We start from the raw sequence: 27,806 nt of genomic DNA, 5'->3' as shown, positions 1-27,806 counted from the left end.
CAAGGTACTTACCAAATTAAACGAAAAGTTTATATGCTTATATCCCATATTGTCCAAAACAGCATAATGTAATGATGCTCTAAGACTTACAAAATAACTTAAATTTACAGTACTGTCAACATGATTCCACAAGGTCAAACACCTACCTCTGCTATCAAGTTTCAGTAACCGATACAGAAGTATTTTGGTAAAGTGCCCACACTGAGAGCAGTTAAAAAGCAGCTCCTATTTTCTACAGAAAAATGGTGACAGTGAGTAACTCATCACATTCTCTGAACACTACACTGTACTCACAAATTCTGGAGAGTGATACCCGGGACACACAAGCTTATTTCACATTAGTGAACAGACCTAAAATTTTTATAAAGTTCTGACTTTTGGCCAGAAGATAAAACGTTCCATATATACAAAATATATACAAACCCCACTGCTTAGCCTCTTAAATTGTGTAGTTCTAAAAATGGCTTTTTGACTTGTCTTTAAAGTTTAAAAAGGAAAATGTATGCAATACATTTGTATCTGTGCTTCTGAATTAAGAAACAGTAATAAATGAGGGGGGAAAAAAGCTTAGGAGAGTATTAATCTACTTAGATTATGTACATGACCTTTGGGTATTCATAAGAACCAGTTTAAACTGTCCCTCACCTTATGAGCAACTCTGTTTTCTAAGTTACCCAGGAAATGTATCTAACCATTTACAAAAACAAAAATTCAAACATGCACTTTACAAATCATGGTCTTATTTACCTACATATTCTTCCACAAGACAGGTATACATTAAAAAATATTGCTCAGAAACAAAAATATATATTATCTCTTTCCTTTACCATTTAGGCATATAAATAGTCTACTGAAGAGGATGCATCATTCAACAAACAAATGCAAAAACTGCTTTATATAAAGTGTGGTTCTCTGCTATTTAGCAATATAAAATACAAAATGGTTACAATATAATTAGCTAATAAGGAGCTAAATTCAAGAGATTTGCAAACCAATACAGCAGTGAACAGTCCCTTATACAAAAGTCCAGTAAGGAAGAGTCAATTTTGTAACAGGTTACATAAAAATCAGGGCCAATAAATGCATTCTAAATGCAAAAAAGAGCACTGCTTCATCAGTACATTCTTCATTCTTGTTTGGACTAGATACCAAACTTACTGTTCACTTTTCGGTTCTTCTTGTTTTCCATTAAGTTCTTGATCAACTCTGTTTAATGAAAAACAATAGAGATAATAAGACACTAGCAACTAAACAATTTTCTTTCTAAAAATTGTGACTACTTTTAGCATAGAATATTATTCTGTTAAAAACAAAGCTTTGCAAAGAAGCAGACATAGTAAAAAGGTTACCAAACATTTCCCCAACCAGGAAAGATAATTTTTAAAGACAAGAGGACACTGGCAAGAAATGTGCTTGTTGTTTCTTTGAAGATTACTGAATACTGTACATACAAATGCTCAGAGTTGTATTAAAAGTTAAATTGCAACAGGTATATTAAAATCTTAAACTGTAGCATGGCTGGGATCTAACTGATTAGAGAGTGGCAGGAAAGATAACTCCCTCAAAAATGATTTCGTTAACTGAAATACTAAAATGCCACTAATGCCACCAAATGATCCATGTTTTTAAATTCAGTGACAAAAATGCATATTTACAGAAACGATTCTCCAAAATTATTTATTAGTATACGTAGAATATAAATGCTTTTCACTTATTTTGATAGTAAGAAGCCATCAAATAACTGGAAATATCTAGATGTGGTTAAAAATCGAACTGAATTAGAATGGGTTGCATAGAGACCTATCAAAATTTAGGCAAGTGGGGATTAGAAGAATTATGTAATTACAACACAACTATAAACAACACTTTAAAGATAATGTACAACAGTCTATTACTCTTTGTACTAGTCTGAATTACTGATGGAGGGGAGTTTAAAACTTGGTACAATATACGAAGATACTCTTCACATTTGTTTCCATTTTTTGATCATCACCACCCATTACTAGGAGCACCTGAACATTAGTGAATGAAACTAAAAGTCTTGGTCTGTGTAAAGTCAAATTAATAACATTTAAAAACATTTTTTATGCTGGTATCAAAAATGTAAGAGGTATATAGTCTCAATAAGGCATGCAATATACATCCGGTCTTTTCAACATCTGAAATCTGTTAAATTAGTTCTTACAAACTATTTTCACAATTACTTGATTTTTCAACTACATTCAAACACTTTAACAGCTGCGCTCTCTCCGGCCACACTTGCACTGAGCCGTTTGAAAGAAACAGTTACAACATTTGACACTACCGTGTGTGCACACGGAGTTTTGAATCCTCCTTATGCCCAGTACTCATCATAGAGATGTCACCTTAAGTAAGCACCTCCACACACAGTCTCTGTTACATTTTTAAAAATATGCTCCTTTAAAAAAAAAAAAAAATGCTCCTTTATTTTTAAAACTTGAATGTTACCATCTTCAAGCTGACAAGGATTTATTTTTTTTAAGACTAACAAACTGTGCCAAAACTAACAAGTGTCTGAAAGATATACGTAGTGATTCTATTACAGTTAAACAAGACAAAAATAAAAAAAAAAAGAAAAAAGATAAAATAGTATTGGTAGGTATCAAACAATATATTAAATAAAAAGTATAGTTCCACTATTTTTCTGATACCTAAATTCCAGGTAACTAAATACTAAGAACTTTGTAAAAAGGCACAATACAGTGGATTTTATCAACAAAGGCAATTCATTTTGAAATCCATGAAGCAGTTGGCTTCATTATACAGCTACAGATTGTATTTTTAATTTCAGTTATCTGTCTGGCAAGTGTACACCAGTGCCTAGAAAGGGAAAAAAAAAATCAGCAATATCTAAAATTACCATCCACATCTCTACATCTCTCTCATTTTTATGAAAAATAAAATGTTCATTAAACTGTTAAGTGTCCTATAAAAATGTAAAGCTATGGTTCCATCACATGGTCAACTGAATTCATGCTCATCAACACAGTCAAAATGTGTTCAAAGAATTAGTTCCTTATAATTGTTTCCTTAGAATGGTCAAAATGGTAATAACTACATACAAATCTCTCACCTTAAGAAAGATTGTTCTAAAGCTGTTTTGCTAATTTGTCATTATTTAAAAAAAAAAAAAAATCCATTAACAAGTCAGCTCCAAATCCTACATTGTTCTAAACTGCTATTTAAAATGGTAACTCTTTTATACCTTGCCTTTCATCTTCTATGCCAAGATATTAATAGCTAATAGTTTGTTATGCTCAAAGCAGAAGTATTCAAAATTAAAGATGGAAAGCAGAGTGTTTAACTATTTAACGGTATATTACTGAATTTTAGGTATTTTATCATATGTAGAATTTGACTGGTTAGCAGGCTGTTTAAGCGTATAGGGAAATCAATGTTGGTTAGCCAAAGAATATGTGCATTGCAAATATACTCATAAACCCCAGGGAAATAAACTGTTTCTTTAGAAGAGTACATATATATTTATCAAAAGCACTAGTTAGACATTTAAGTAATATGGTGAAACAAATAAAAAAGTCTTAGAGGTGACTGGTTTTCCAAATAGTTTTCTTAGCAGTTTCTTTGGTTTTGCGATCAGTACATATAACATGAAGGAGTGAGGAGGGGCTATGACCTTTAATTCCTAATGGGCATTAATACATGATGTTAGAACAGGGTGAATCCAAGCTATATTCAGCATCAGGACTTCAGATTCACTCTATATTTGAATTCTGGGGTATGTTTATATTTACAAATGCTGTTATCTTTGTCCACAAGCTAACCAACCAATAAGGAAGAGTTAGTCTGTGCAATGCAAATGGACTAGTCTAGATGCAACCCAGTCAAGGTGTGCATATACCTTTTTTGTTTCTTTTTAAACTTTTCTTCTTCATACCTTGGTAGGGAAGAGTTATTTCAGTAAATATACATGTTATGAAGATAAACAAAACTTGAAAAAAAGGCACTAACAATAAACTCATATAAGTCTGCAGGCAAAACCAAAACTATTAACACACTATGTAGAAAGTCAAAATTGTTCTAAGAAATCTCGCTTTGACACATTCAACAGACTAAACCTCAGACCAGTAGACCAAAAAACTTTTTCGACATTACAGGAGAGCGATATTCAAGGATTTATGTTAACAGCCTTCTACCAAATCCTTTTAAAAAATTAGATGGGAGGTGAATTCAGTAAACAGAACATATTTCAGCCACTGAAATGAACCAAGGTTAGGCTGATATAAATAATATATTTCGCCAGTAATAGGATTATTCAGCGCATGGATGAATTTACTCAAATTTGGAGAACAGCATGTTCAAGTTTGGAGAATGTTCTTTAGTACTGACTGATCAGGAAACCACCTCTTAAGATTGTAAATAGTCTTTAAAAAGAAATAGTCTTTAAAAATAAAAATTAACTACAACCAGAAATAATCCTTCCTGCTTCCTTAGGTGATGGCCTGAAGAAAACAGTATGGGGAAGGTGCTGGAAAATGGCTTCTTTCCCTTTTCCTTAGTTACAAAAACAAGAGCAGTTACAAAATATTTATCATACAGGAAGTGAAAAATCCGGATGAGTACTGAAAAATATTTACCTCTTGCACATCAATATATAAAGATCCAATACAATTAAAGAAATAAAACAAAACATACTGTTTTATGCATTCTGGTATGCCAACATATTCCATGGGGACAAGTTCCGCTAGTTCTGCCAAATTAAAGACGTATCTAATTTTTTGGCTGAATTTTGAGCTATGGAAGAAAATAAAGATAATTACCTCAATATTCTGACCAACAGAACTGACAAGAAATTCACATAAGGAGCTGGTGTTTTTGTTTCTTTTTTTTTTTTTAAAGTCAATGACTCTCAGAAAATTACCTAATAAAGGGTCTTGTGACAGCTAGAAGTGTTCTGATAAACCATGAGGGATGTACAATGATTAGTGATTTTAGGTTTTTCCGTAACCTGGAGTTAAAAAAAAAAAGAAAAAGAAAAGGAAAGGAAACAAAAATTTTAAAGCTCTATAAATTCTAATGCTAGGAAAAAAGGTAAGGCATCATTAAGTATGTGCAACTTTACACACACACACACACACACACACACACACACACACTCCTCATCCAGAAGTTCATTTAGATGTGATATTCCTAAAGACAAGGAAATACACTCTTGAATTCTGATGGTCTTTTTTACTGCTACGAGATGAGCTTTACTGCATTTGGCTAAATTTATGTCCACAGTATAGCCTGTCGTTAAATGTCTCCTGGATATATTCACTTGTCTTTAGAATTCTGTCAACCAGGGGTAGAGGACAATACCGAATACGAAATTTCATTTTTCAGGATGAGAGGGGAACTGGTACTCATTTCATCAACACCATGAAAGGCACTATGCCACAAGAATAGGAAATGTAAATCAGATCTAACATATTCTTAGGGAGTCTAAAATTCTGAATAAAAATTACTGGCATTACCCTGAATGACTTTGACCAAAAAAATCCTGCTGTTTTATTATGCATATTCCACACTTAAGCAAAGTGACCATTAAGGATTTTTTTTTTTTTTTAATCGTAAGAACTAGCCCATGCCATGTTTAGGTATTTAGAGAAACCTATTAATGAATCTGAGTTCATTAAACTAGTTCAAGTTAGCTATAGCTTAAATCAAACCAACTGGAGATTTTAAGTTCCTTCCATTAGCACTGATGACTAACTCTGAGGAGAATACACTCCCTAGAGCTCATTCCAAAGTAAGATGATGGCTAAGCATCTTAAAAACCATAAAATATGCTAAGCACTATGAGTTAGGCAAAATTCAGAATGTACTAAAATAGGAAATGTATTAAGTTCTCCATTCTTTCCCAAAACACAAGTTACAGGGAAATGTTCAATGTGGTTCAAATAAGGAGAAAAAAAGGACTATTTTATAGTTTTGTTTTAAGGAATTATTCTTTATTAAACAGATCAAAACTAATTTCCTTCATGATATTCTAAAATACTGAACTGAGAAAACAGAAACGTGTTATAAAATTTACAAATATAATTTATAGTGCTCTTAAGTGACCACAGGAAATAAAATTGAATAAAGCTATTATAAAAATTATTCAGACTAGCTTTCAATGTGTATTTACAATACCTTCTATCAATTTGCTGATAGCATTTCCTGAGCCATCCCAGACTGGGCATTTTCCTTCGAGTTGTAGCACCATTTAAATAAACTATCATGTAGTTTTCTGCTACTAATAGCTCCAAAGTGCCAATAACATACCTATAAAGACAAATTAAGTTTAAGCCTTAAGTACTGCTTTGCAGAACCAAGAAAATTATCCAAATTATATAATGCTCTTCCTTCCCTTCAATGACAGCAAAACCAATTAAAATTTCAGAACTGTATTAGTTGGTATTATGAACATGTAACTCTAAGAGAGTTACCTTCTAGAAATACACGTTTAAAAGTCTATGGATGAACTGACATGATTTCTGGGACTTGTTTCTAAGTTATACAATGGAAGAGTATACATTTTGGGAATGAAGTATAAACCTTTTAACTGTGGAAGCGTTTGATTCATACACAAATACTCAATACACTTCTTTTACCTTCATGTAAGTTTGAAATTTTCCCAGTAAGTTTTTTTAAAACACCACTAACTTAAGAAATAGAATGACTCTGTGGAAGTAGAATTGAGTCGGTTCAGTTACATTTGGCTTTTTGGGAGTAAATGCATTTAGCCATATGATTTTGAGATAAAAATAATTTCTTTACATTTAATGTAAAATAAAGAAGTTAGAACAGATAATCTGAAATATCCATTCCAGTTTTAAACTGACAATTTTCCTGTTGAGTTGGAAAATGCATACTTTTATAATGCCAAAGAATAAGGACTTAAAGAACTGGAATGGGGATAATTATAATCTTCTCCCAGGCAAAGTTCACTTCCTTAAACTGGAGATCTAATTAGCCCAGAATTCTGTCCACATTTTTCTGTGAAGGTATACTTACTTAAAGAGATTGTCCATCAGGTATCTATAATTAGGCTGACCACTTTCGGGCATAAAACAGACAGCAAACACAACAATGGCATTTAATCCATCCCCGTAATATCCTGAAAATTAAGTCAAAGATAAAATCACCAGCATGATTTTACTTTTCCAGAGGAAATCTGTACAGCTGACAGATTATAGTGGTTCATGTTCCACAAATTTTTTGATCAAAAAACATGGTTTCGTTTTTAACCTTATAGAGCCTTATAGATCTTTAAATCCGCTCTTCTCAAAATGAGAATAAAATCTGAAGAGGAAATAGTGGGCATAAAAACCAGAAACCCATTTAAAGTAGCATAATCAGAAAGCCAGTATTACTTTAGTAAATAGACAAAAGAAGTGATATAATCCAAGCAGGCGTAATACGAAAACATCTGCAACACTCTTATGCAAGTTATGGTTAAAGTGGATGCTTCTGAAAAAATACTTTTACACTCAAATATGCCTAGCATTTTGTAGATTCTAGATTAATGAAAACTACAATTACATCTTGGACAATTTTAACTCAAGAAAAATGTTAAAATGTATATGTTTATTATAATCTCTAGTATCTAGTAACATTGTTTTAACTTTCATTTCCATTGTTTACAAACATGCACTGAAAAGGTTTAAACACTTCAAGTACATTAGCATCTATCTCAATCTCTTAGTCACAAAACACATTGTGATAATTCAATAGCATAAAATGGTCCTAATTATTTCCCCCTAATATAAATAAAGCGCTCTTTTTGAAAGATACTAGGTTTAAACCATGAGGCAGGTCTCACAACTTTTTTCCTATGAACTGGCTGAATTAATGCAAGACTGTGAACTTCCTGATCCAGATTATCCTGTTTTCTTCATCTGAATAGGATTAAATTAGGCGGAATAATGTAAATGCAAACATTCAAGTGATTTGCTTTCAGATGAATGAAGACTATAGAAATACAGACGGGAATGCATTTGGCAGAAAGTTAATTAAGTAGAAAGGACTCTACATTAAAAAAACAAAACAAAACAAAAAAAACCCCAATCTGTTTAACCTATGTGGTCCCCTTTCTTGCATTAGGATTTCGTGTAATAAGAAATGTTCTAGAGGGGCGCCCGGGTGGCTCAGTGGGTTAAAGCCTCTGCCTTCCGCTCAGGTCATGGTCCCAGGGTCCTGGGATCGAGCCCTGCATTGGGCTCTCTGCTCAGCAAGGAGCCTGCTTCCTCCTCTCTCTCTGTCTGCTTCTCTGTCTACTTGTGATCTCTGTCGGTCAAATAAATAAATAAAATCTTAAAAAAAAAAAAAGAAAGAAAGAAAGAAAGAAAGAAATGTTCTAGAGAGTGACTTGCATTTTGACTACCATTAACGTTCTGACGCTATTTACAGTGTCTAGGCAAACTTCTATACATGGCACAGTCAGGATGGTTAGAAGTTATAATCATACTCCCATAGCTTTTCCTATCTGACTTGTAATTTAAGAAACGAAGCCTTGTATTTTTGGATATCCTACAAATATGCAAATCTGGTGCTCCATAAAAATGTGGAATGGACTAGTTCTATACTATATGGTAAAACTAAATGATTTATTCAGGGTTTTATTGTTTGATTTTTTTTTTTTTGAAGACTTTATTTATTTATTTGCCAGAGAGAGAAAGAGAGCACAAGCAGGGGGAGCAGTAGGCTCCCCACTGAGCAGGGAGCCCAATGTGGGGCAAGATCCCAGGACACCTGGATCATAACCTGAGCCAAAGGCAGAAGGCAGACACTTAACCAAATGAATCACCCAGGCATCCCTATTCAGGGTTTTAATGTAAAATAAGAGTCATAGTTTAAAATGCCAGGTTTTACTTATATCCACAAAAAGACAAGTACAAGAATGTTCAAAGCAGTTTTAATCATAATGGCCCAAATAGGAAACAACTCATAAGTCCATCAAAAGAAAAATGAATAAGCCAATTGTGGTTTATCCATACAATGAACTACTACTTAGTAATGAAAAGGAATGAACAACAGACACAAGCAACAACATGGATAAATGTCAAAAACATGCTGAGCAAAAAGAAGTCAACAAAAGAGGGTACACTATATGATTCCAGTTAAACAAAATTCTAGAACAGGCAAAAGTAATCATGGGGGCGGATATTAGAATAGTGGTTACTGGAGGGGGATATTCATTGGGAAGGAGTCTGAGAGAATTTTGGGGGGCAATGAAGATGTTTTACATGTCTAGCTGTAGGTGATATGGTTATATGGGCACCTGTCAAAACTCACTGAATCCTACCTTTCAGATTCGAAGTGAAAAAGTCAGAAAGAAGAAAAACAAATACTGTATGGTATCCCTTATACGCAGAATCTAAAAATGCCAAACTTAGAAACAGAGACTAAAATGGTGTTTACCAGGGTCTAGGGGGAAAGAAGATATGTTGGTCAAGGGTACAAACTTACAGTTATATGATGAATAAGTTGTAGGGATCTAATGCGCAGCGTAACGACTCTACACAGTAATACTGTATTGTGTAAAGTTGCTAAGAGAATAGATCCTAAATGTTCTCACCACAAAAAAGAAATGGTAATTATTATGCAGTATGTATTGTATCAGATCAACACGTTTTAACCTTAAAGTTAACAATATGTCAATTACATGTCATGAAGCTGGGGGAAAAACTGCAAATGCTACAAAAAAGGATTATACCATTTCAATATATATAAATTATAAATGCATAAAAAAGGAGAGAAAGTCTCAGTTTGGGGGTTGTCTAGAGGTCAGGTGGAAAACAGTTTTCACTGTATATCCTTATACCTTCTGAATATACTGTGTGCATGTACTAATGATTTTTAAATTTAGTTTTATCCTTTTACTTCAAACCTGTTGTTTCTAAAATGACATGATAAATGTTCACTATATATACATTTTTTTACTCAAGATAGAGTTTCTTTAGGCATTTACATTTTTGATATTGCACTAAAAAATATGCTCTTTGACAGCTCTTACCTCCATGGCTGATAACTTTCTTATAGGGTTCAATTGCCTTCATATCAACCCTGTGGTCCTGTTCTCCAATTCGGAACATACGCCAGCGTCGTCCATCTTCTTTTTCCTCTGCTGTTGTGTACTCAGTAATTGAGCCTTTCCTAATAACTTCAGTAGTTTTGGGTTTTGGAAGATCATCTGTCAAAATAAAAGGTTTTTGAATCACAAATTGTTATTTGTACAGTAAAAATCAAATTACATGTTAACCACTTTACTATCTAATTAGATTGTTCAGAGAATATTTCATTATACCTTCCGTGGAATTTTAAGTACTTCTTCTGTAACAGAGGAAAAGGCTTGTTATTGATAATGAAGCCATTTTATGTTTTTGGAAATAACTTTTTTTGTATTGGCTAATTCAGAAAGCAATTCACAGCGCAATGTATGTGCATAAGTTCAAAAAAGATAATTCATATGGCCATCAGAATCTTAGTACATTGGCCTTACAATGCTGTTCAGATTTTATTTACAACACTGTTCTTGGTAGTTACCACTATGGGTTATTTAAAGTAACTAAGAGCAAATTGGTTTTTTGTTCTTGAGCACATAAATTATTCCCCAAACACTGTAATACCAGATAGAAAGTGGTTAACCAGTCGATGATTATTTCTCATTTGATCAGGTTTATTGAGCAGAAATTTACTGATAATATTCTGATGTGTACATGCAAACGTCTATTTTAAATTGACATTAGCCAAAGCAGAAGCACCAATGATTAGGTGTAATTTATAGTTCAAGACTGCACTTTAGCAGATTTTAAATGCAGTAATGATTTTCGAAATTTTAGTATTGTAGTCCTTACCAAAAGATGGGGGAAGGGAAACCTACGGCATGTTAGTTGTTTGTTTCCAAGATAAAGCTGTTAACGGAAAATATCCTTCCAGGAAATGACTACAGCAGCATTAAAGAAAGAAGAGACAAAACACATAGGCAGAAAACTATTTCAGTATCTTTTTAAAATATTATTACTGGACTGCTCATTGAACCAGTAAAATAGGAAAGAGAAAAGGAACAAAGATACAGTATATCAAGGATCTTACTCTTTACTGCAGATAAGACACATAGGGCTAAAACACTGCTTTCAAGTAAAAATCATTGGATATACCAACAACTATATAAAGATACTATACACAGAAATTATCTAATTAAAGAAAACATGCAAAGCAAAACAGATGCCAATTCCTTTGAATTCTAAATAACTAATAATAAGGAATATAAAGTTTGGGGACTAAGAGTACACATTAATTCAAGATGGTTGTTCACATAGTGCAGTACTATCAGGCAAACCTAATTAAAAAATCACCCTAAAAAAACTCCTTTCAAAGCTCCCTCTCTGCAAACCCTAACTACTTTTAGCATATTTCCTAAGTTACATGTCTCTTCAAAGCTTTTTTTCTTAGCTGATTGACTAAATAAAGAACATGCCATAACAATCAAGCAATATTTTGGGAGCAGCATGAAAAAACATAACTTCACAATACTGGGCAATTAAGATAGAAAATAAAGCCACCCATGTAATCTACTAAAAACAGTTTTGAAAGCCATGAGAATATTCAGTGCCAGCAGAATTTCCCATCTTAGTAACAAAATATAGCAGGAACTTTAAAAAAAGAGTAACTTCATATGTCAACAAAATCCCTTAATCATTGATTTTAGGTTCAAGATCAAGTTTTAAGTTTTTCAATTATCCTAATATGAGACTACTATTCACAAAACACATACGTATAGAGAGACAAACATTCATTAATAAAGATCAAACACTGAAACATTTACCTTCCCACTCAAATTCATTACTGTTTTCTGATGGCGTGTCTAAGCCATCTAAGTCAATCTCCCCACTTTCATCCAAATCATCTGACAGCACAGAGCCATCGCTAGGATCCAGGGTCAGGCTAATATCTGGAGCCATGAGTTTCTTTCTTACTTTATTTCCATTAACTTCTAGCGAGCATGGAATGGGTTTAAAAAAAAAAAAAAGTGAAAAACAGATTAGAAGGAATGTTTACTTGCTCAAGTTGAATATTTTAAAAATATTTATTTTTTTAAGGCATCTGGATGGCTCAGTCGGTTAAGCAGTTGCCTTTGGCTCAGGTAATGATCTCAGGGTCCTGGGATCCAGCGGTGAATCAGGCTCCCTGCTCAGTGAGCAGTCTGCTTCTCCCCCATTCTCGTCCCTCTCCCTGCTCATGAGCTCTCTCCTTTTTCACACTCTTTGCCTCTCTCTCAAGTAAATAAATAAAAATCTTAAAAATATATTTATTTTTTTGAGAGAGTGAGAGTGTGAGCATGTGAGCAGGGGGAGGGGCAGAGAGAAAGGGAGAATCTTAGGCAGCCCCCCTCTACCCTGTACAAAGCCCAACCCGTGGTTTGATCTCATGACCTGGGCCAAAATCAAGAGTAGGATGCTTAACTGACTGAGCCACCCAGGTGCTCTGAATAAGAGAAAAATTCTAATCACTTCATTCTTGAGAAAAATAACATGAATCAAACATAATCCCAAAGCATTAATTTACAAACCTTAGATTTTGATCGTTATTGCTTCTACATCATAGAAAGACAACACATTCCAGCAAGTATATACCTTTTTAAGTAATAGAGGCAAACATTATAGTCAGCTTACCACCAAAAATGATCTCCTCTCAACCTTTTACTGTAGAAATTTCCCAAGCCCAAGGGTATGTTTTTGTAATGTTAAATTTCCAAAGCATTCAAAAAATGCTTTCTTAAACATTCACTTACTCTTTGGCTCCATATAATAGAATAAAAAGTTAGTATACTTTTTTCCCTTGACAAAGAATGTGTTAAAAAAAATAGCACAAAGTCTACCGTTTCATTGAAACTCAAGTGCCAAGTTCTTACCAGGCTGGCTCTCTGGTCCACTTACAGCTAATACATCTGCTTCCATACTATCATCCTCTGGTAAAGGTCTAGAAAATACAGACAAAATTTTTAATTCACAAATTAAAAGAACTTTTTTGTAGTTCAAAGAGATATTAAAAATATCTCATAGAACCAATTATGTGGAAAACTGAATAAAGTGGTTTCTTAAGCTTCAGTAATTTACAAACGACTTTTAAAGACAAAATTTTCAGACTGTCAGATGATTTACATATTTATGTAAGTAACACATAAAAGCAGATATAACTTCCTTATGTAACTGCTCTTAAATACAACTACAAAACAAACCTAAAAATTACAAACAACCTAAAAAAAATATAACTCAAATGCATAAGCTTAACGTGAAATACAATACAATGTGTGGTGAAGGTAAACGGTCCCTCACGTGAGAGGACGGCAACGATGGCTACAATTCTTTTGAGCTCAGCATTTCCGTATTATTCCTATTATCACCATGTGCTATGTAGTGACTTGGTACTTCCACCAGCTGTCCATATTCCCACTGTTAAGGGACCTTCCTATGCTCTGAGATGGTCTTCTGACCAAGATGGTATGAAAGCACAATTTTAATATGGTCTGCCTTTGCCCTTTTTCTCTTAACGGTACCCATACAAAAACAACTACAAATGCAAACGTGTCAAAGTAGCTGGCCAGATAATCTAAAAAACCCTTATTTAGTAAGCTTTCTTTTAAAATAGAAGCATAAAATTTAACAATTCTTACAGACATCTAAAGACTCCCTTCTCCCAGGAACCCCTCAGACTCATTTAAGAAATACCACATTTAAGCATTTTTTATAAGAGCAAACATTTTACATTTAAATGTTGAAAACAAAAATAAAGATTATGGGAAGACCACATATATATCTGGTGGACAATAAAATATTGGAAAATTCGTCTAACTGCTGGAAAGGAACTTCCATTTTCTAGTATCAAATGAACACCTTTTGACACTGGATTTCTGTAAGAAGCTCAAGAGTCACTTAATAAGTGACATCTTAGTAAAGACATTTTGAAGTTTTGTTTTAAATCTGTTTTCATTTGAAAGCATTGCTCACATTGGAAAATCTTCATCTTGCCATTCTTCTTTAAGTTCCACACCTTCCATCCTCAGCTTAGATTCAATATCAACTACAAACTCCTGATAATCCGGAGAGCCAATGCCCTGGGAAAAGAGGAAAATTTGTGACAACATATTTTCCATGTTCCTTTTTATCTGCTAAAAAGGTGCAATAATCTTATACCTTAGTTCATTCACATTTCCACCCTGGTCATGGAATCAATTTACTGGGTTGCAACTACCATTAAAAAAAAAAAAAAGAATTAGAATGAAAACCAGGGTATATATATTCTAGTAAAGTAAGTACTATTTGTAGTAAGGGTATTGCGTAGTGAAAATATTTGCTTTCAGTTATATATATGAATGTGTGTCCCAGGTTGTGATTTAAATTTTACTAAGTTTTGTGAATTACGTAGAAAGAATCTGAGGTGTGTGTGTGGGGGGGGGGGGTGAGGCACAAGGAATAAAAGTAAATATATTCTCTACTCTGGACCCATAATTAAATTTTCTGTCCTCTGGATAGAAGCTGATCCTAGAAATTGAACACTAGCAAATTGCATTTCCATTCATGATTCAGTAAAGCCAAATGGTATGTGTGCTGCATCTTTTAAAAACTGACGTATAATTAATATTTTTTAAAAGATTTTATTTATTTATTTGAGATAGAGAGAGTGAGCATGAGAGGGGAGAAGGTCAGAGGTAGAAGCAGACTCCCTACCAAGCAGAGAGCCCGATGTGGATGGAACTGGATCCTGGGACTCCAGGATCATGACCTGAGCCGAAGGCAGTTGCTTAACCAACTGAGCCACCCAGGTGCCCTATAATTAACATTTTAAAAAATATTATTTATTTATTTGACACAGAGAGAGAGTGAGCACAAGCAGGGGAAAAGGCAGAGAGAGAGAGGGAGAAGCAGGCTTCCTATTGAGCAGGGAGCCTGATGTGGGGCTTGATCACAGGACCCTGGGATCATGACCTGAGCCAAAGACAGAGGCTTAACCCACTGAGCCACCCAGGTGCCCCTATAATTAACACTTTTAAACTGAAGTATAGTTAATATGTGCACTGTTTTCTATACTTCCATTTCTGTAGTTTCAATTCCATCATTCCAGAGTCACTGAAAAAAGGCTACTCAGTAACTATCCAGTAAATGAATGCTACATTTTGATTTGCTTTGTATCTACACTAAACTTTTCCCATGTAGTTCAGCATAAGTTTTCAGACACTGGACTTAATGACTATTTCTGTTCATGCAATTACACATGCTCACCTAGGCCATTCAGTTTTAGTTTCAGTCTGTCCAAGGAGGGGTGTTGGTCCCGACATTCTCACTTTACAAAGTGAAGAATGCAGATATTGGTTTGGTTGATGGAATAAGACCTGGAAGTTTAAGTATATCATTTAAGAAGTCATAAAAATCAGCGGATTAATGTCACAAAAACTGTGACAACTTCAGGGCACAAGAGGTACAAATGAGCTAATATTTAGTTCAGTTGCATTAGAGCAAGTCAATAGATGACTGAAGTTGGTTTTTTTTGTTTTCTTTTGTTTGTTTTTAAGCAGTAGAACATGCGTTTCTTAAGAGATAAAAAGTAACACTACAAGTATTAAAAACAAAGCAAGAAGTGATTGGTCCCAGTGGAAGAAGAAAGTGAGATGGGGAGAATGACTGATACTTTTCATAGTGAATCCTAACCTATCTGACTTTTAAAACCATGTATATATAACTTTAAAAATGCTTTTCAAATAAAACAAATGGTGCCAGCCATTCACTTCAATTAGTTTTGTAAAACAAAAACATGATGCCACCACACACTGGAGTATTACTCAGCCATAAAAAAGAATGAAATCTTGCCATTTGCAACAACATGGATTGATCTAGAGGCTATAATGCTAAGTGAAAAAAATCAGAGAAAGACAAATACCATATGATTTCACACATATGTGGAATTTAAGAAACAAAACATGAACAAAATAGAAAGATAAAAAACAGACTTAAATACATAGAACAAACTGGTGGGGAGGCGGGTAGGAAATGAATGGAAGAGTGAAGAAGGTTAAGAGTACACTTATCATGAGCACTGAGTAACACACAGAATTGCTGAATCATTACACAGTACACCTGAAACTAATACAACACTGTTAATTATATTGGAATAAACAAATTAAAAAATAAAACAAAGATGTGGTCATGATTTACAGTTGCTTTATCTGCTGCCATTACAACGCTCAAAAGATGTACAAAGCTGTACAGAAAAAGCATTATGCTTAGAACAACAACAAAATTACACTGATAATTTTCTAAAGTGTTAGATTTTTACATAGTAAACTAACTTTATATCTCTGCCAAGACTGGGAGACTCTCTTCTCAGTTTGAATTCTTACTTATACTCAAGGAACGGTTTCACACATTCTCAAAAGGTTTAAATTTTCGAGGACCCACTTTCAAGGGCAGAAAAAATGGCCAATGCTCTATTCCTCACCAATATATTTGCTTGGAAAACTCAGTATTTATATATGTGAGTAAGTCATTTTTAATTCTCTGGGAAAACACTGAGCCGGGCAATGTTGAGAAATTACTGGAAAACACACCTAAATTACAGTGATCTTAACTTAATTTACCACATTCTCTGTTTCTAATACACAGTCTACACCTCAACACAGTCTTCACTGATCATTGATTGTTCTCTGATGGCAACTTCTGTAGAGAAGAAAATAAACAAAAAAGAGATACCTATCTTACCAATCTCTTATATTTTGGACACAGAACTAGTATAAAGACCCCCAAATTGTGGCCAACAAACCCAAATACTTCATGCTTATTCCCTTAGAAATTAATGCTCCTGTGAGACTGAAACACTCTATTACTAAAGGTTGAAAACTGTCTCTTCCAAATTTTTAATTCACAGTACTTCTCAATTTTTTTCTTAAGTCTTTTATAATCACTCTAAAGTAAACTAATGTACTTCCTAAATTCAATAATCAGAAAAAGTTTATGTTATTTTGTCTCGCCTTTTTGCAGGTGTTGGAAAAATATCAGATGTTCTTGTTGTCTGTTTAAAATACCCCAGGTGGGGGCACCTGGGTGGCTCAGTGGGTTAAGCCTCTGCCTTCAGCTCAAGTCACGATCTCTGGGGTCCTGGGATCGAGCCCTGCGTCCGGCTCTCTGCTCAGCGGGGAGCCTGCTCCCCACCCCCCGCCTGCCTCTCTATGTACTTGTGATCTCTGTTAAATAAATAAATAAAATCTTTTAAAAAATAAATAAAAAAAAAATACCCCAGGTGCCTGGGGTGGCTCAGTGGGTTAAAGCCTCTGCCTTCCGCTCAGGTCATGATCCCAGGGTCCTGAAATTGAGCCCCACATCGGGCTCTCTGCTCAGCAGGGAGCCTGCTTCCTCCTCTCTCCCTGCCTGCCTCTCTGCCTATTTGTGATCTCTGTCTCTGTCAAATAAATAAATAAAATATTTTTAAAAAAATAAAAAATAAAAAAAATAAAATACCCCCCATACTCAGAAAAATATTCAGTATCTCAAAATTAAAGGCAGAGATTGAAAGTTGCTATCACTATATTCCCAACGCCTTGCATGGTGTCTGGCACATAAGCCTGTAAATGTTAGTTATCTGAATATTGTAAGGTAGGGCACTGGATAGCAGGCTTTGTTTTGCTCTACCCCTTAGGCTTATTTTTCTTATTCAACAGGCTTCCTGTTGTTTTACCCTCAAAAAGTGTAATGAAAATATTTAGGGCAATCCACACATATGCAATTATCAATTTCTGTTGGTAAAATCATTCGTTATTTGTAAGACAAAGTACGTAACTTGTGAAATTCTGTAAGACAAACCATGTCCTTTAGTTCCTCCACCATTTGAATAAGTCTATCACTTGAAAACTCCTCTAAACATAGAAAGCCCTAGTCCTTCAGGTCTGTCAGCTGATTTATTAAACTTTTATTTCAAAATCGTATTGAAGCATGTGATTTTAATACACAAAGCACATGGACATGGATATTTAGTTCAGGGATAATTATTTAAGCTAGTTAAACAGAACCTAGGAGAGATACAGATAGATTCACTCTTAACCATCTCAGCACAGACGGTAGGGCAAAAAGTACTCTAGGTAGACAAAAAGTTCAAACAGTTGAGAGAGTATTGTTCTTGGAAGGGCTTAATCATCAGCAGCTGTAAGAACAGGAAGCAAACAAGAAAGGAGCAATATAAGCACAACCACTGAGAAGGAAATCAGGACAATGCTGACTCACAATGAACTGTGGTTGTTTCCCATTTTTTGTTCATAAATTTGGTCAATTAGAATGGGGAAATAACACTTTAAGATGCCATTTGTTAAAATCACCTAATGCAACAGGAATTACTTGATTTCTCAACATACTTGTGGTTCTGAGACCACATGATTATTTACACCAATTCAGATAAATTCAGAACACTTGCTGATCCCTCAGTGAGGTTAATAATCAAGAAAAATGGAGTACCTACTGACACAACTTGGGTCAGTAGGAAAATGTGGTCGTAAATTCAACCAAGATGAAGAGGATTTCCCTATGCAACTCAGCAATAGAAGCAAAAATTAAATATTAAAATCATATTTACAACTGTCTAAATTATAAATTGTAATCTTACATGCAACTTTACTATTATGTAGTTTAATAGTGCTGCTGGAATAGGTGCTGATAACCACCATCTATGCTGAAATCACTTACTATTGGCAGAAGGAAATGCCCGGGCAAGTCTTTCACTTCTCCATTTAAACAAAAGGGCTTCATTGTAAATATTTATGTTCGCTTTTCTCTATGAGGCTGGCAACACTGGAAGTGCTATAGGAAAATACTTTAGGCCAGTCTATATGTTTACAAAGATCACCAAAACACGTCCAGAAAAATCTTAAATACTTGTCACTGTTTCCTTGAGAGCAGGGTCATGTGGGTTTTTAAGAATGAAATGACATGGGGCGCCTGGGTGGCTCAGTGGGTTAAAGCCTCTGTCTTCGGCTCAGGTCATGATCTCAGGGTCCTGGGATAGGGCTCTCTGCCAACAGGGAGCCTGCTTCCTCCTCTCTCTCTCTCTCTGCCTGCCTCTCTGCCTGCTTGTGATCTCTGTCTGCCAAATAAATAAATAAAAATCTTTAAAAAAAGAATGCAATGACACAATGTGATGTCACCTTACGTCTGTTAGAATGACCATTCTTGAATAGACAAGGAAGAGCAAATGTAGGCAGGGGTGTGGAGAAAAAGGAGCCCCTGTGAACTGTTGACAAGAATTTAAATTGGTAAAGCCACTACGGAAAACAGTATGGAGGTTCCTCAAAAAGTTAAAAACAGAAATACCATATGATCCAGCAATTCCACTTCTGGGTATTTATCTAAAGGAAAAGAAATTACTATCTCAAAAAGATACATGTGCAGCCCCATATTCACTGCAGCATTATTTACAATAGCCAAGATGGGTCTCACTTATAAATGGAATCTTAAAACACACACACACGCACACACCAAGTTCAAAGATGCAGAAAACAGACTGGTGGTTGCCAGAGGGAATGGGGTTGGATGAATGGGTGAAGGGGGTCAAAAGGGACAAACTACCAGTTATAAAATAAATTCTAAGTATGTAATGTACAGCACGGTGATCACAGCTAATACTGTGTTACATATCTGAAAGGTGCTAAAAAAAATAATTCTTAAAAATTTTCATCACAAAAAAATTTTAATGTGTGCCAATGAATGTTAAATACATTCATTGTGGTGATCATTTCCCAATATATAAAAATATCGAATCATTGTTTTATGTACACCTGAAACTAATATAATTTTATATGCCAGTTGTACCTCAATTTAAAAAAAGAACAAAATGAGATACTCTACCTGAAACGTTAACACAAAAAATTCGAGAAAAATTACAATGCTGCTGACTTTTCTCAAAATTGTGAAAATAAAGCAAAGGATAATTATGCCACCTACAAACAGTACTTTTATGATCACTATGCAGAACATACTGGAGAAGCTCTAAGACCTTTAAGAAGATTAAAGTCTAATATTGATCTCTGACACTTTATTGTAGTTATACATATTTGTTGTAGTATAAAATTGTAATTGTAGAATACTACTATCATCATATTGTACTAGTATTCTGCTTTATACAATGTAAGCTTAAGATAATTTTCAGCCACGGTTAATATTTCAGAACTGGCTATATATACTTCCTTTTTTAGATGCCCTCCTCCATCGCTGCTCCTACAGGCTTTGCTGCAGAGGCCATGAAGGGAACCACTTTCCTTTTCACATTTACTAACCACTTGCACATTCATCATCCCTATATGTTCTAATCAACAAAACATCAAAAACAATGTTTTTCCAACAAAAACACTGGTGTTATTATCCCGGTTTTACATTATGAGGCAAATGACTGTTTCTAATACAGCACACTGTTTCCAGTTCACTGGGAACATTATACAGAGTAAGCCTGTAATGCCAGATTTGGTTACATTTAACTTCAAAGGTCCTCTAACACTTAAAGATCACAAAGGCACTGACTTATGATCTAGTTCAAGATTCGTGTTTGCAGAAGTGGACCGGTCATACTTCCTGTATAAGCCCAACAATGTTAGGCTGCGATAGAAAGAGATTATGATAGAAAGAGATTATGAAGAACGAGAATAGTTTAGAAGAAATGTAAAATGACAAGAACTAAGCAAAAGAAGTGAGCGTTCATCAAGAAGATAGTATAGGAGGTAACTAAATTGGGTAATTTCAGTTATCAACGTTATCTTATTTACAAGTTGAGAAATTCTTATAAAATTTTAGAAAAAGAGTATGTTTCATTGAAAAAGTTAAGAAACTAGGCATTAAGAGAAATAGAGATCCTAATCAAAAAGGAGAGGTTGGAAAAAAAGCAACTCTAAAATGCAATCACACTTCATTCAATTAACTGTAAGGAAGGCACTAGGACTACCAGGATGAACAGGGCAAAAGCCGTGCTCTCAAAGGGCTCCCGCAACAGGCAGACAAGGGAAGTTTCAAAGCAACGTCGTAGACGCGAATAAAGTTAACAGGAGGTGATCTAGTACACCTGCATCTGCATCAGATACACCCAAAAAACCCAAACCATTAAGCAAAAAGTTATGTCTGAATCCACGCGGGAACTCGGCTTTTATACGTAGGAAAAGTCTACTAAAGCCTTCATTACAAATGTCGCTTCCGTGTCTATTCCCCGAGGGTACAGGGCACATCAAACGTCCGAGTTTCTTTGTTCTGTACCACAACTGACGCTGGTTTTACATTCGCGACCAAAGTGGCCGGTCACCGCACCCAGACCAGGGTGTGTGCAGCGGGGCCGAGACGGGGGTAAGTTCCATCCCGAGCACAACAGCACAAACGGAAAAGGGATGGCCGGGGGGCGGACAAGGATAGCAAAGGCAAACAGGAGCCGAGCCAAGGGCGGGGGCCTAAACTGGGCGGGGATCCGGGAAGCGCCTCGCGAGCAGGTTCCCGGGCGCCCCCTACGTCGGATAACCCTCTGAGCTTCCTCTCTCAGGCTGTCCGGTGGGCACTCAGCCCTCCGACGCCCACCCCAGGCCTGCTCTCAGCCCAGACCCGCCGTGCCCAGCCTTCCCCGGCCGCACTCACCCCGCAGGAAGCCTTGGCTCCCTCGTCTTCTTCGCCGCTCCAGGCCGGCGACGTGGGACTGACGGCCAGGGCGCAGGAGATAGCGCCGAGAGGAGCCCGCTCCCCTCGGACAGCAGCGGAGACCCGGGCCCAGTCCCCCGTCTACAGCTGCTGCGGCAGCAGCTGACCCGGATGCAGAGTGCGGCACCGACGGAAGTGACAGTATCCCGGCCTTCTTCAGGCGCGGCGGCCCGCGGAGATGGAGGCGTGGCTTCTCTGAGCCGCCTAGCCTCTGCCCCGCCCCCTTGACCGTCCCGGACTCGCGTCCGCGCACGCGCCTGGGGGCAACCCCGCATCCCACCTGGGTAACTTGGTACCTGGGTACCTCTCTACCTTGGTACTCGGCCTTTGAGACTCAGAGATATTTTTACATTATTAATGTTGGCTTTAGTGATCATTAAAACAATTTTATAGGATAAAATGGGTGAAGATATGGGAGGGGAAAATATCCGAAGCCTCATTTTGGAAAACTAAACCTCAGAAGAATCCTTAGAATTTTGGAAAATTCTCGAGGGTGAATACAACAGTGCTGCCCAGACTATATGTAGGGAGCTATCAGATTAATTTTTTGAATTACCAGTTAGTTGTGGTCCATGCTCTGGTAAGATAAGATAAAAATGTTAGAAACATTTTATCCTTAGAGTCAACAGCTATATATTACCTGTAAAGTTACCAAAAAGTTTTCCAAATGCTTACTCTCAACTTCCGTTCCTGCCTGGCCGTGGACTGGTAACAGAAGGACCAAGCTCTGTGTACTTGGAGTAACAATGCTGCTCCCCAGCTTTAAGGAACTAAGATTAGTTTGGAGAACATAATAATCCCTCTCGGAATTCTTAGGAATTCTTATCCACTAATCCCGACAAAGGCAGCAGTCAACTCTGCTCAATGCATTTGAGAATGGGGGGGAGGGTGCTTGACGGGGAACTGAAAGCTCAAGAATTTAAATCATTGACCGGAAATGCAGCTCCCGGGTTTACACCGTTTTGGCAACATTGTCTAATGTTGGCAGGGGGCGAAACTCTCTGTCTCCTCTATAAAAACAGGTAAAGATGATATCTGTTTCCTAGGATTTTTGTGAGATAAGGCGCTATCTACTAGAACTGTGCTTGACACATTGTAATCATGTATGTTTGATATTATTTTCCACCTGTTCTAGCAGTTTTGATAAATAGCTGGCAGAGAAAACAAAACGGATCGACTGATAAACAGAGCTTTAGCTAAGCAACTTCTTGGATCATGCATATGTAAGCGATTTCATCTTCACTTACAGAATTTTCATAGTTCCATATTTTGCTTGTTTCTGTCCTGCAATGAGGAGCATTCCTCAAAAGGTGGCAGCAAATAATTTGAAATCATATATAGTTGTCTTTTTTTTTTTTTCTTTTCTTGCGATCTTTGTTGTTTTTTTTTTTTTTTTCATCTCAGAAATTTTATTGTTTAGTAAGTTTGGTCAGTGTTTGCTTTGGTTATGAATAATCCACTCCAGATTTGTCTTTTTATCCCCATCTCATGAATTACCCATATTTATTGTTGAAACGTTTGAAACTATAGATGAGGCAAAAAAGATAGTAACTAATACGTTTATGTATATCCTTTCAGATTTTTGTATACATGTAACAATATAAATAACGCATATATTTTATAAAAATGAAATAATGTACCTAAAAGTTTATAATCTTTTTTTTTTTTTTCCATTTAAAAATATACTGTGGGGGTGCCTGGGTGGCTCAGTTAAACCTACCACTCTTGATCTCAACTCGGGTCTAATCTCAGGGTCATGAATTCAAGCACTGCCTTGGGCTCCATGCTGTGTGTGGAGCCTACTTAAAATATAATAAAATAAAAAATGAAAAAAATAAAAATATATCCTGAACTCCTTTTCAGGTCAGTCAAAATATATCTTGAACTCCTCAACACCATCATTTTTATTATGGATAATTTATGTATTAACAATTCCTTATTGAACATTTAGGTTGCTCCATTTTTTAATAGTTAAAAACCATACTTACAAACCAAAAAGTCAGAAACCTAAGGCTGATTTTTCAAACAACACACTAGTTATATTTTCAAATAATATGCTCCATATATTTTCTTTCAGCTTTTAGGTGAAATACCTGTAAGCAATGGATGCATTTGTTAGCCTGAAAAAAGTATAATAAAAAAAAATTAGGGTGCTTGGGTGACTCAATTGTTTAGGCAACTGCCTTTGGCTCAGATCATGATTTCAGAGTTTTGGGATCGAGTCCCACTTCGGACTCCCAGCTCCACAGGGAGTCTGCTTCTCCCTCTGACCTTCTCCCCTCTCATGCTCTCTTTCACTGTCTTGCTCTCATATAAATAAATAAAATCTTAAAAAAAAAATTTTTAAGTGCACCTGGGTGGCTCAGTTGGTTAAGCACCTGCCTTCGGCTCAGGTCATGATCCTGGAGTCCCAGGATCAAGTCCCACATCAGGCTCCCTGATCGGTGGGGAGTCTGCTTCTCCCTCTGACCTCTCCCCTTTCATGGTCTCTCTCAAATAAATTAATAAATTAATAAAATCTTAAAAAAATTTTTTTTTAAAAAAGATAATAAAAGTTTTCCCTGTGTTTACAGATTTTTTGGACAATCTTCAGTATATTTTTACAATCACTTGTTTTCTTCTGTGTGACTCCTTGAATTGGCATACATTCAGAATCCTAAAAGTTGGAAAATAATTCAGAAGAAAAAATGTGCCTTTAGAACATACCATCTATAAAGTGATACATTTGCTCAGAACCACCATCAACCTCTTCCTTGTGGTTTTGGGCTTTAGCATTATGTTTAAATAGTCCCTCCTCATCCTAAAATTAGACAAGTAGTTATAGTTGCTTAGATTTTATTTAAGATTTTTTTTAAGATTTTTTTAAATTTAATATTTTATTTATTTATTTGGTAGAGAGAGACATTGTGAGAGAGGGAACACAAGCAGGAGAGGGAGGGAGAGGCAGAAGCAGGCTTCCTGCTGAACAGGGAGCCCAGGACCCCAGGATCATGACTTGAGCCAAAGGCAGACGCTTAAAGACTGAGCCACGCAGGCGCCCCTATTGTTTCATTTTTTCAAAAACCAGTAACATTAAATTCAATCGGAATTTTGTCTATCTGCTTATGATATGAGGTAGGGAATCTGATTTTGCCAAACTGACAAACTAGTTTGCCTAACATCATTCACGGAATAATCCAGTAATTCCTAAACTTGACGAGGACTCAATCAAATGAAAGTTTACTTTCAAAGAGGTCATCTCAGGTGGCCGATGTTATTCAAGTATCCATTCACAAACATTCTGACAAACGTTTGTATTCCTTCACAAACCATCAGTGAACAAATTTGCAATGAACATATTATGAGTCAATGCTATTGGGCCCCAAGGGTACAGATAATAAAGACAGAGTGTCTGTTTGCAAGGGACTCTCGGACTAGGTCAGGAGAAGGGCAAAGGAACATGGTAAAACCCTTTGGTGGACTAAGGTGACATTTGAATTTCCCAAGTGCAGCTAAATAGAAGGGAGCTAAACAGCTGGCAGGGGAGCAGGGGGAAGTGGGGCCTGTCAAGGAAGACTTTCTGAAGGAGGTTATCTCTGGCTTAGTAATACAACGAAGATCTTCCAGCCAGAGGGAATGGCATATGCAAATGCACAGAGGCTTCTAGGAACTGCCCCCTCTTCTCCAATGACTGGAGCCCCCGCAGTGGGAGGATAAATGGGTGTGAATGGCCAGTATCAAAAATAAGCTGACCACACGAAAGGGGGAGGTATTTTTTTAACGCTAAGAATTTATTCAGAGCCAATATAATGAACAATATGGAAACGCAATCAATTATTTGTTTATAACTGCTTCAAAAGAAGAGATTGAAAGATGTCCCTCACAATAATGGCATTATTAGGACAAGTTCTGAGAGAACCACTTTGAAGGAGGCATTTGAATACATACTTTGGTATGTGTGTTAAAATCATGCACGTTACTTTGCATACTTCATACATCAAAACAAAAGCGCTCAGCCAAAACAGACTTAGAGAGTGCTGAGTCTACCTGCTTCTCACCCCCACTACAACGTTGGATCAGAGAGGTAGGGTGAGAGATGATGAAGAAGACATTTCAGACAACACTAGGAAAATGCTTGTGTAAATTCAAATTTTAGAAGGCAGAATGTACATTAAACAAAACTCTTGAATAATGCTGCACTCCCCACTGTATAATTTTATAGATAGATTGTTATTCTTGCTTATGAGCATATAAATTCAGTGTTGTTTGGCAGCTCGCTCATAATTTTTGAAAAAAATGTGAAGTATCCTTTTTACATGGACTGAAGATGTCTTTGCTGGTTGAGCTTGAGGGTAAAACTGGATACAATTATATATTCATTTAATTATTCATAACTCGAGTCTGAAATGCATGTATATATATTTTTCACTTATTCACTTTATAAAATTCGAAACTAAACCCAGCAGCAGTTTTATCTTTGGCTTGGTGACAAGTTTCTTTTCGACAATGAACCAGTAAAAGAAATTATTCCAGAGAGAATTTGTGCTTCATTTCAGAAAATCAAATTGGATTGCACACATATATTACACATCACTGTTGCAAGATACTTCCACATTTCACAGAGCACATAGAGGGAAACAGCAGCACACATTTTTAAGAAATATTTCCACATGCAGAATTAGATTATGGCCATTCAAGAGGAAAACTAGGCTAATTTGCCAGAGAATTTTTGTCCATGGGACTTTAAGTATTCGCCTCATTCAGGGAAATAGGTTATGGGTTGAAGTCACATGAGAGCAAGAGCTCAGATCTGGAGTGAGCCATGTTCGTTGAAGATGAGAGAGGATGTGCATTTTATTCAACATAAGTTAGAAGAGTCTAAACCTACCTTAGATTACTCATTAAAACTAATAATGTGAACAAATCTTAGAGTCCATATTCAAGTCTTCTGTGAAGCTGTTTCTGCAATGTCATAAAAGGAATAACAAATATGAGTTTTAAAGTATCTGAGGGTATATACTTTGTCATATAAAAAAACAAAATTTGGCCATATCATAGCAACAATAAATTGGAGATCATGGCTGACATTTTGAAAGAAGATGGCAGAGACCCATCTACACTGAATAGGGGTCATTACAAAAAACAAAACAAAACAAAACGCTCCCCTTCTTAATTAATGCTCTTGCAAAAGTACTTGAGACATGGTATCCCATGCTTGGTTTATTACTAAAATAGAGATAATTTTGAAGGGGGAAGTAGATTTCACTCTTCTTTCTCTCAGTATGACATCTCTATTTAGAAACATACAAATAAGTGATAGCCTCCAATTAGAAAAAAGCAGTTTGATTGATTGACTACTGACGATGATGATGATTTTTACCAGAGATAATGCTTCTGAAATTCTTCCTGAGCTGGATAAATAAAAGTGAGACTTTACTAAGGTGAACTGTTCTGTAGTCATTTATAATTAACACCTGCAACCAGATGAATACAAAATTAGATAATAATACTGTCATTCACCAAAGCAGTTACCATTTCTTCTGCATTTTTAGAGTCAAAATACAATCTTTTGTTTCAAGAAAACAGGTGTATTTCCGGGACACTTGGGAGGCTTGGTCAGTTAAGTATCTGCCTCAGCTCAGGTCATGATCCCAGGGTCCTGGGATTGAGTCCCACCTCAGGCTCCCTGCTCAGTGGGGAACCTGCTTCTTTCTCGGCCTGCTGCTCCTCCTGTTCATGCTCTCCCTCCCTCTCTCTCTCTCTGACAAATAAATAAATCTTAAAAAAAAAAACCAAAAAAACAAAAACCAGGGGCGCCTGGGTGGCTCAGTGGGTTAAAGCCTCTGCCTTCGGCTCAGGTCATGATCTCAGGGTCCTGGGATCAAGCCCCATATCGGGCTCTCTGCTCCGCGGGGAGCCTGCTTCCCCCCCCCCCCCGCCCACCGCCTGCCTCTCTGCCTGCTTGTGATCTGTCTGTCAAATAAATAAATAAAATCTTTAAAACAAAAACAAAAACAAAAACCCAGATGTATTTCAAAATACACAATTGTTGGGTCACTGGGGAATTACATTCTAATTAACAAAGCCAAGTGCTAACATGGTTCTATATAAGGCATT

The 27,806-nt window shown here is 36.1% G+C and overlaps 1 protein-coding gene across 2 annotated transcripts; it reads right to left on the bottom strand.

Annotated features, from left to right (window-relative positions):
* Positions 1-5: 5 nt before the first annotated feature.
* BNIP2 (BCL2 interacting protein 2) lies at positions 6-21,846 on the bottom strand. Of its 2 annotated transcripts, XM_032864816.1 has the most exons (11): positions 21,651-21,846; positions 14,016-14,122; positions 12,920-12,987; positions 11,834-12,001; positions 10,022-10,198; positions 7,021-7,123; positions 6,157-6,288; positions 4,901-4,987; positions 4,675-4,773; positions 3,881-3,916; positions 6-1,206 (listed from the first exon to the last, which is right to left on the bottom strand). In XM_032864816.1, exons 2-11 carry the CDS (start codon positions 14,063-14,065, stop codon positions 1,155-1,157), a joined length of 972 nt encoding a protein of 323 aa, XP_032720707.1. In that variant the 5' UTR covers positions 14,066-14,122; positions 21,651-21,846; the 3' UTR covers positions 6-1,154. The 2 variants fall into 2 exon arrangements, with proteins under 2 accessions (XP_032720707.1, XP_032720708.1); XM_032864817.1 differs by lacking the exon at positions 3,881-3,916.
* Positions 21,847-27,806: the final 5,960 nt, after the last annotated feature.

This window comes from Lontra canadensis, unplaced genomic scaffold (assembly GCF_010015895.1).
Source record: "Lontra canadensis isolate GAN:19392208 unplaced genomic scaffold, GSC_riverotter_1.0 scaffold28, whole genome shotgun sequence".
NCBI lineage: Eukaryota > Metazoa > Chordata > Mammalia > Carnivora > Mustelidae > Lontra > Lontra canadensis.
The sequence above is the reverse complement of the archived record's forward strand: the minus strand, read 5'-3'. Positions and strand labels throughout refer to the sequence as shown.

Bases quoted from the DNA above. Each gene is read 5' to 3' on its own strand.
- BNIP2 (XM_032864816.1), bottom strand. From the start codon at position 14,065: ATGGAAGGTGTGGAACTTAAAGAAGAATGGCAAGATGAAGATTTTCCA. The intron at 12,988-14,015 runs GTGAGCAATGCT...TGTATTTTCTAG, and splicing joins CAAGATGAAGATTTTCCAAT to ACCTTTACCAGAGGATGATA. The intron at 10,199-11,833 runs GTAAATGTTTCA...TTATTTTGACAG, and splicing joins TAATGAATTTGAGTGGGAAG to ATGATCTTCCAAAACCCAAA.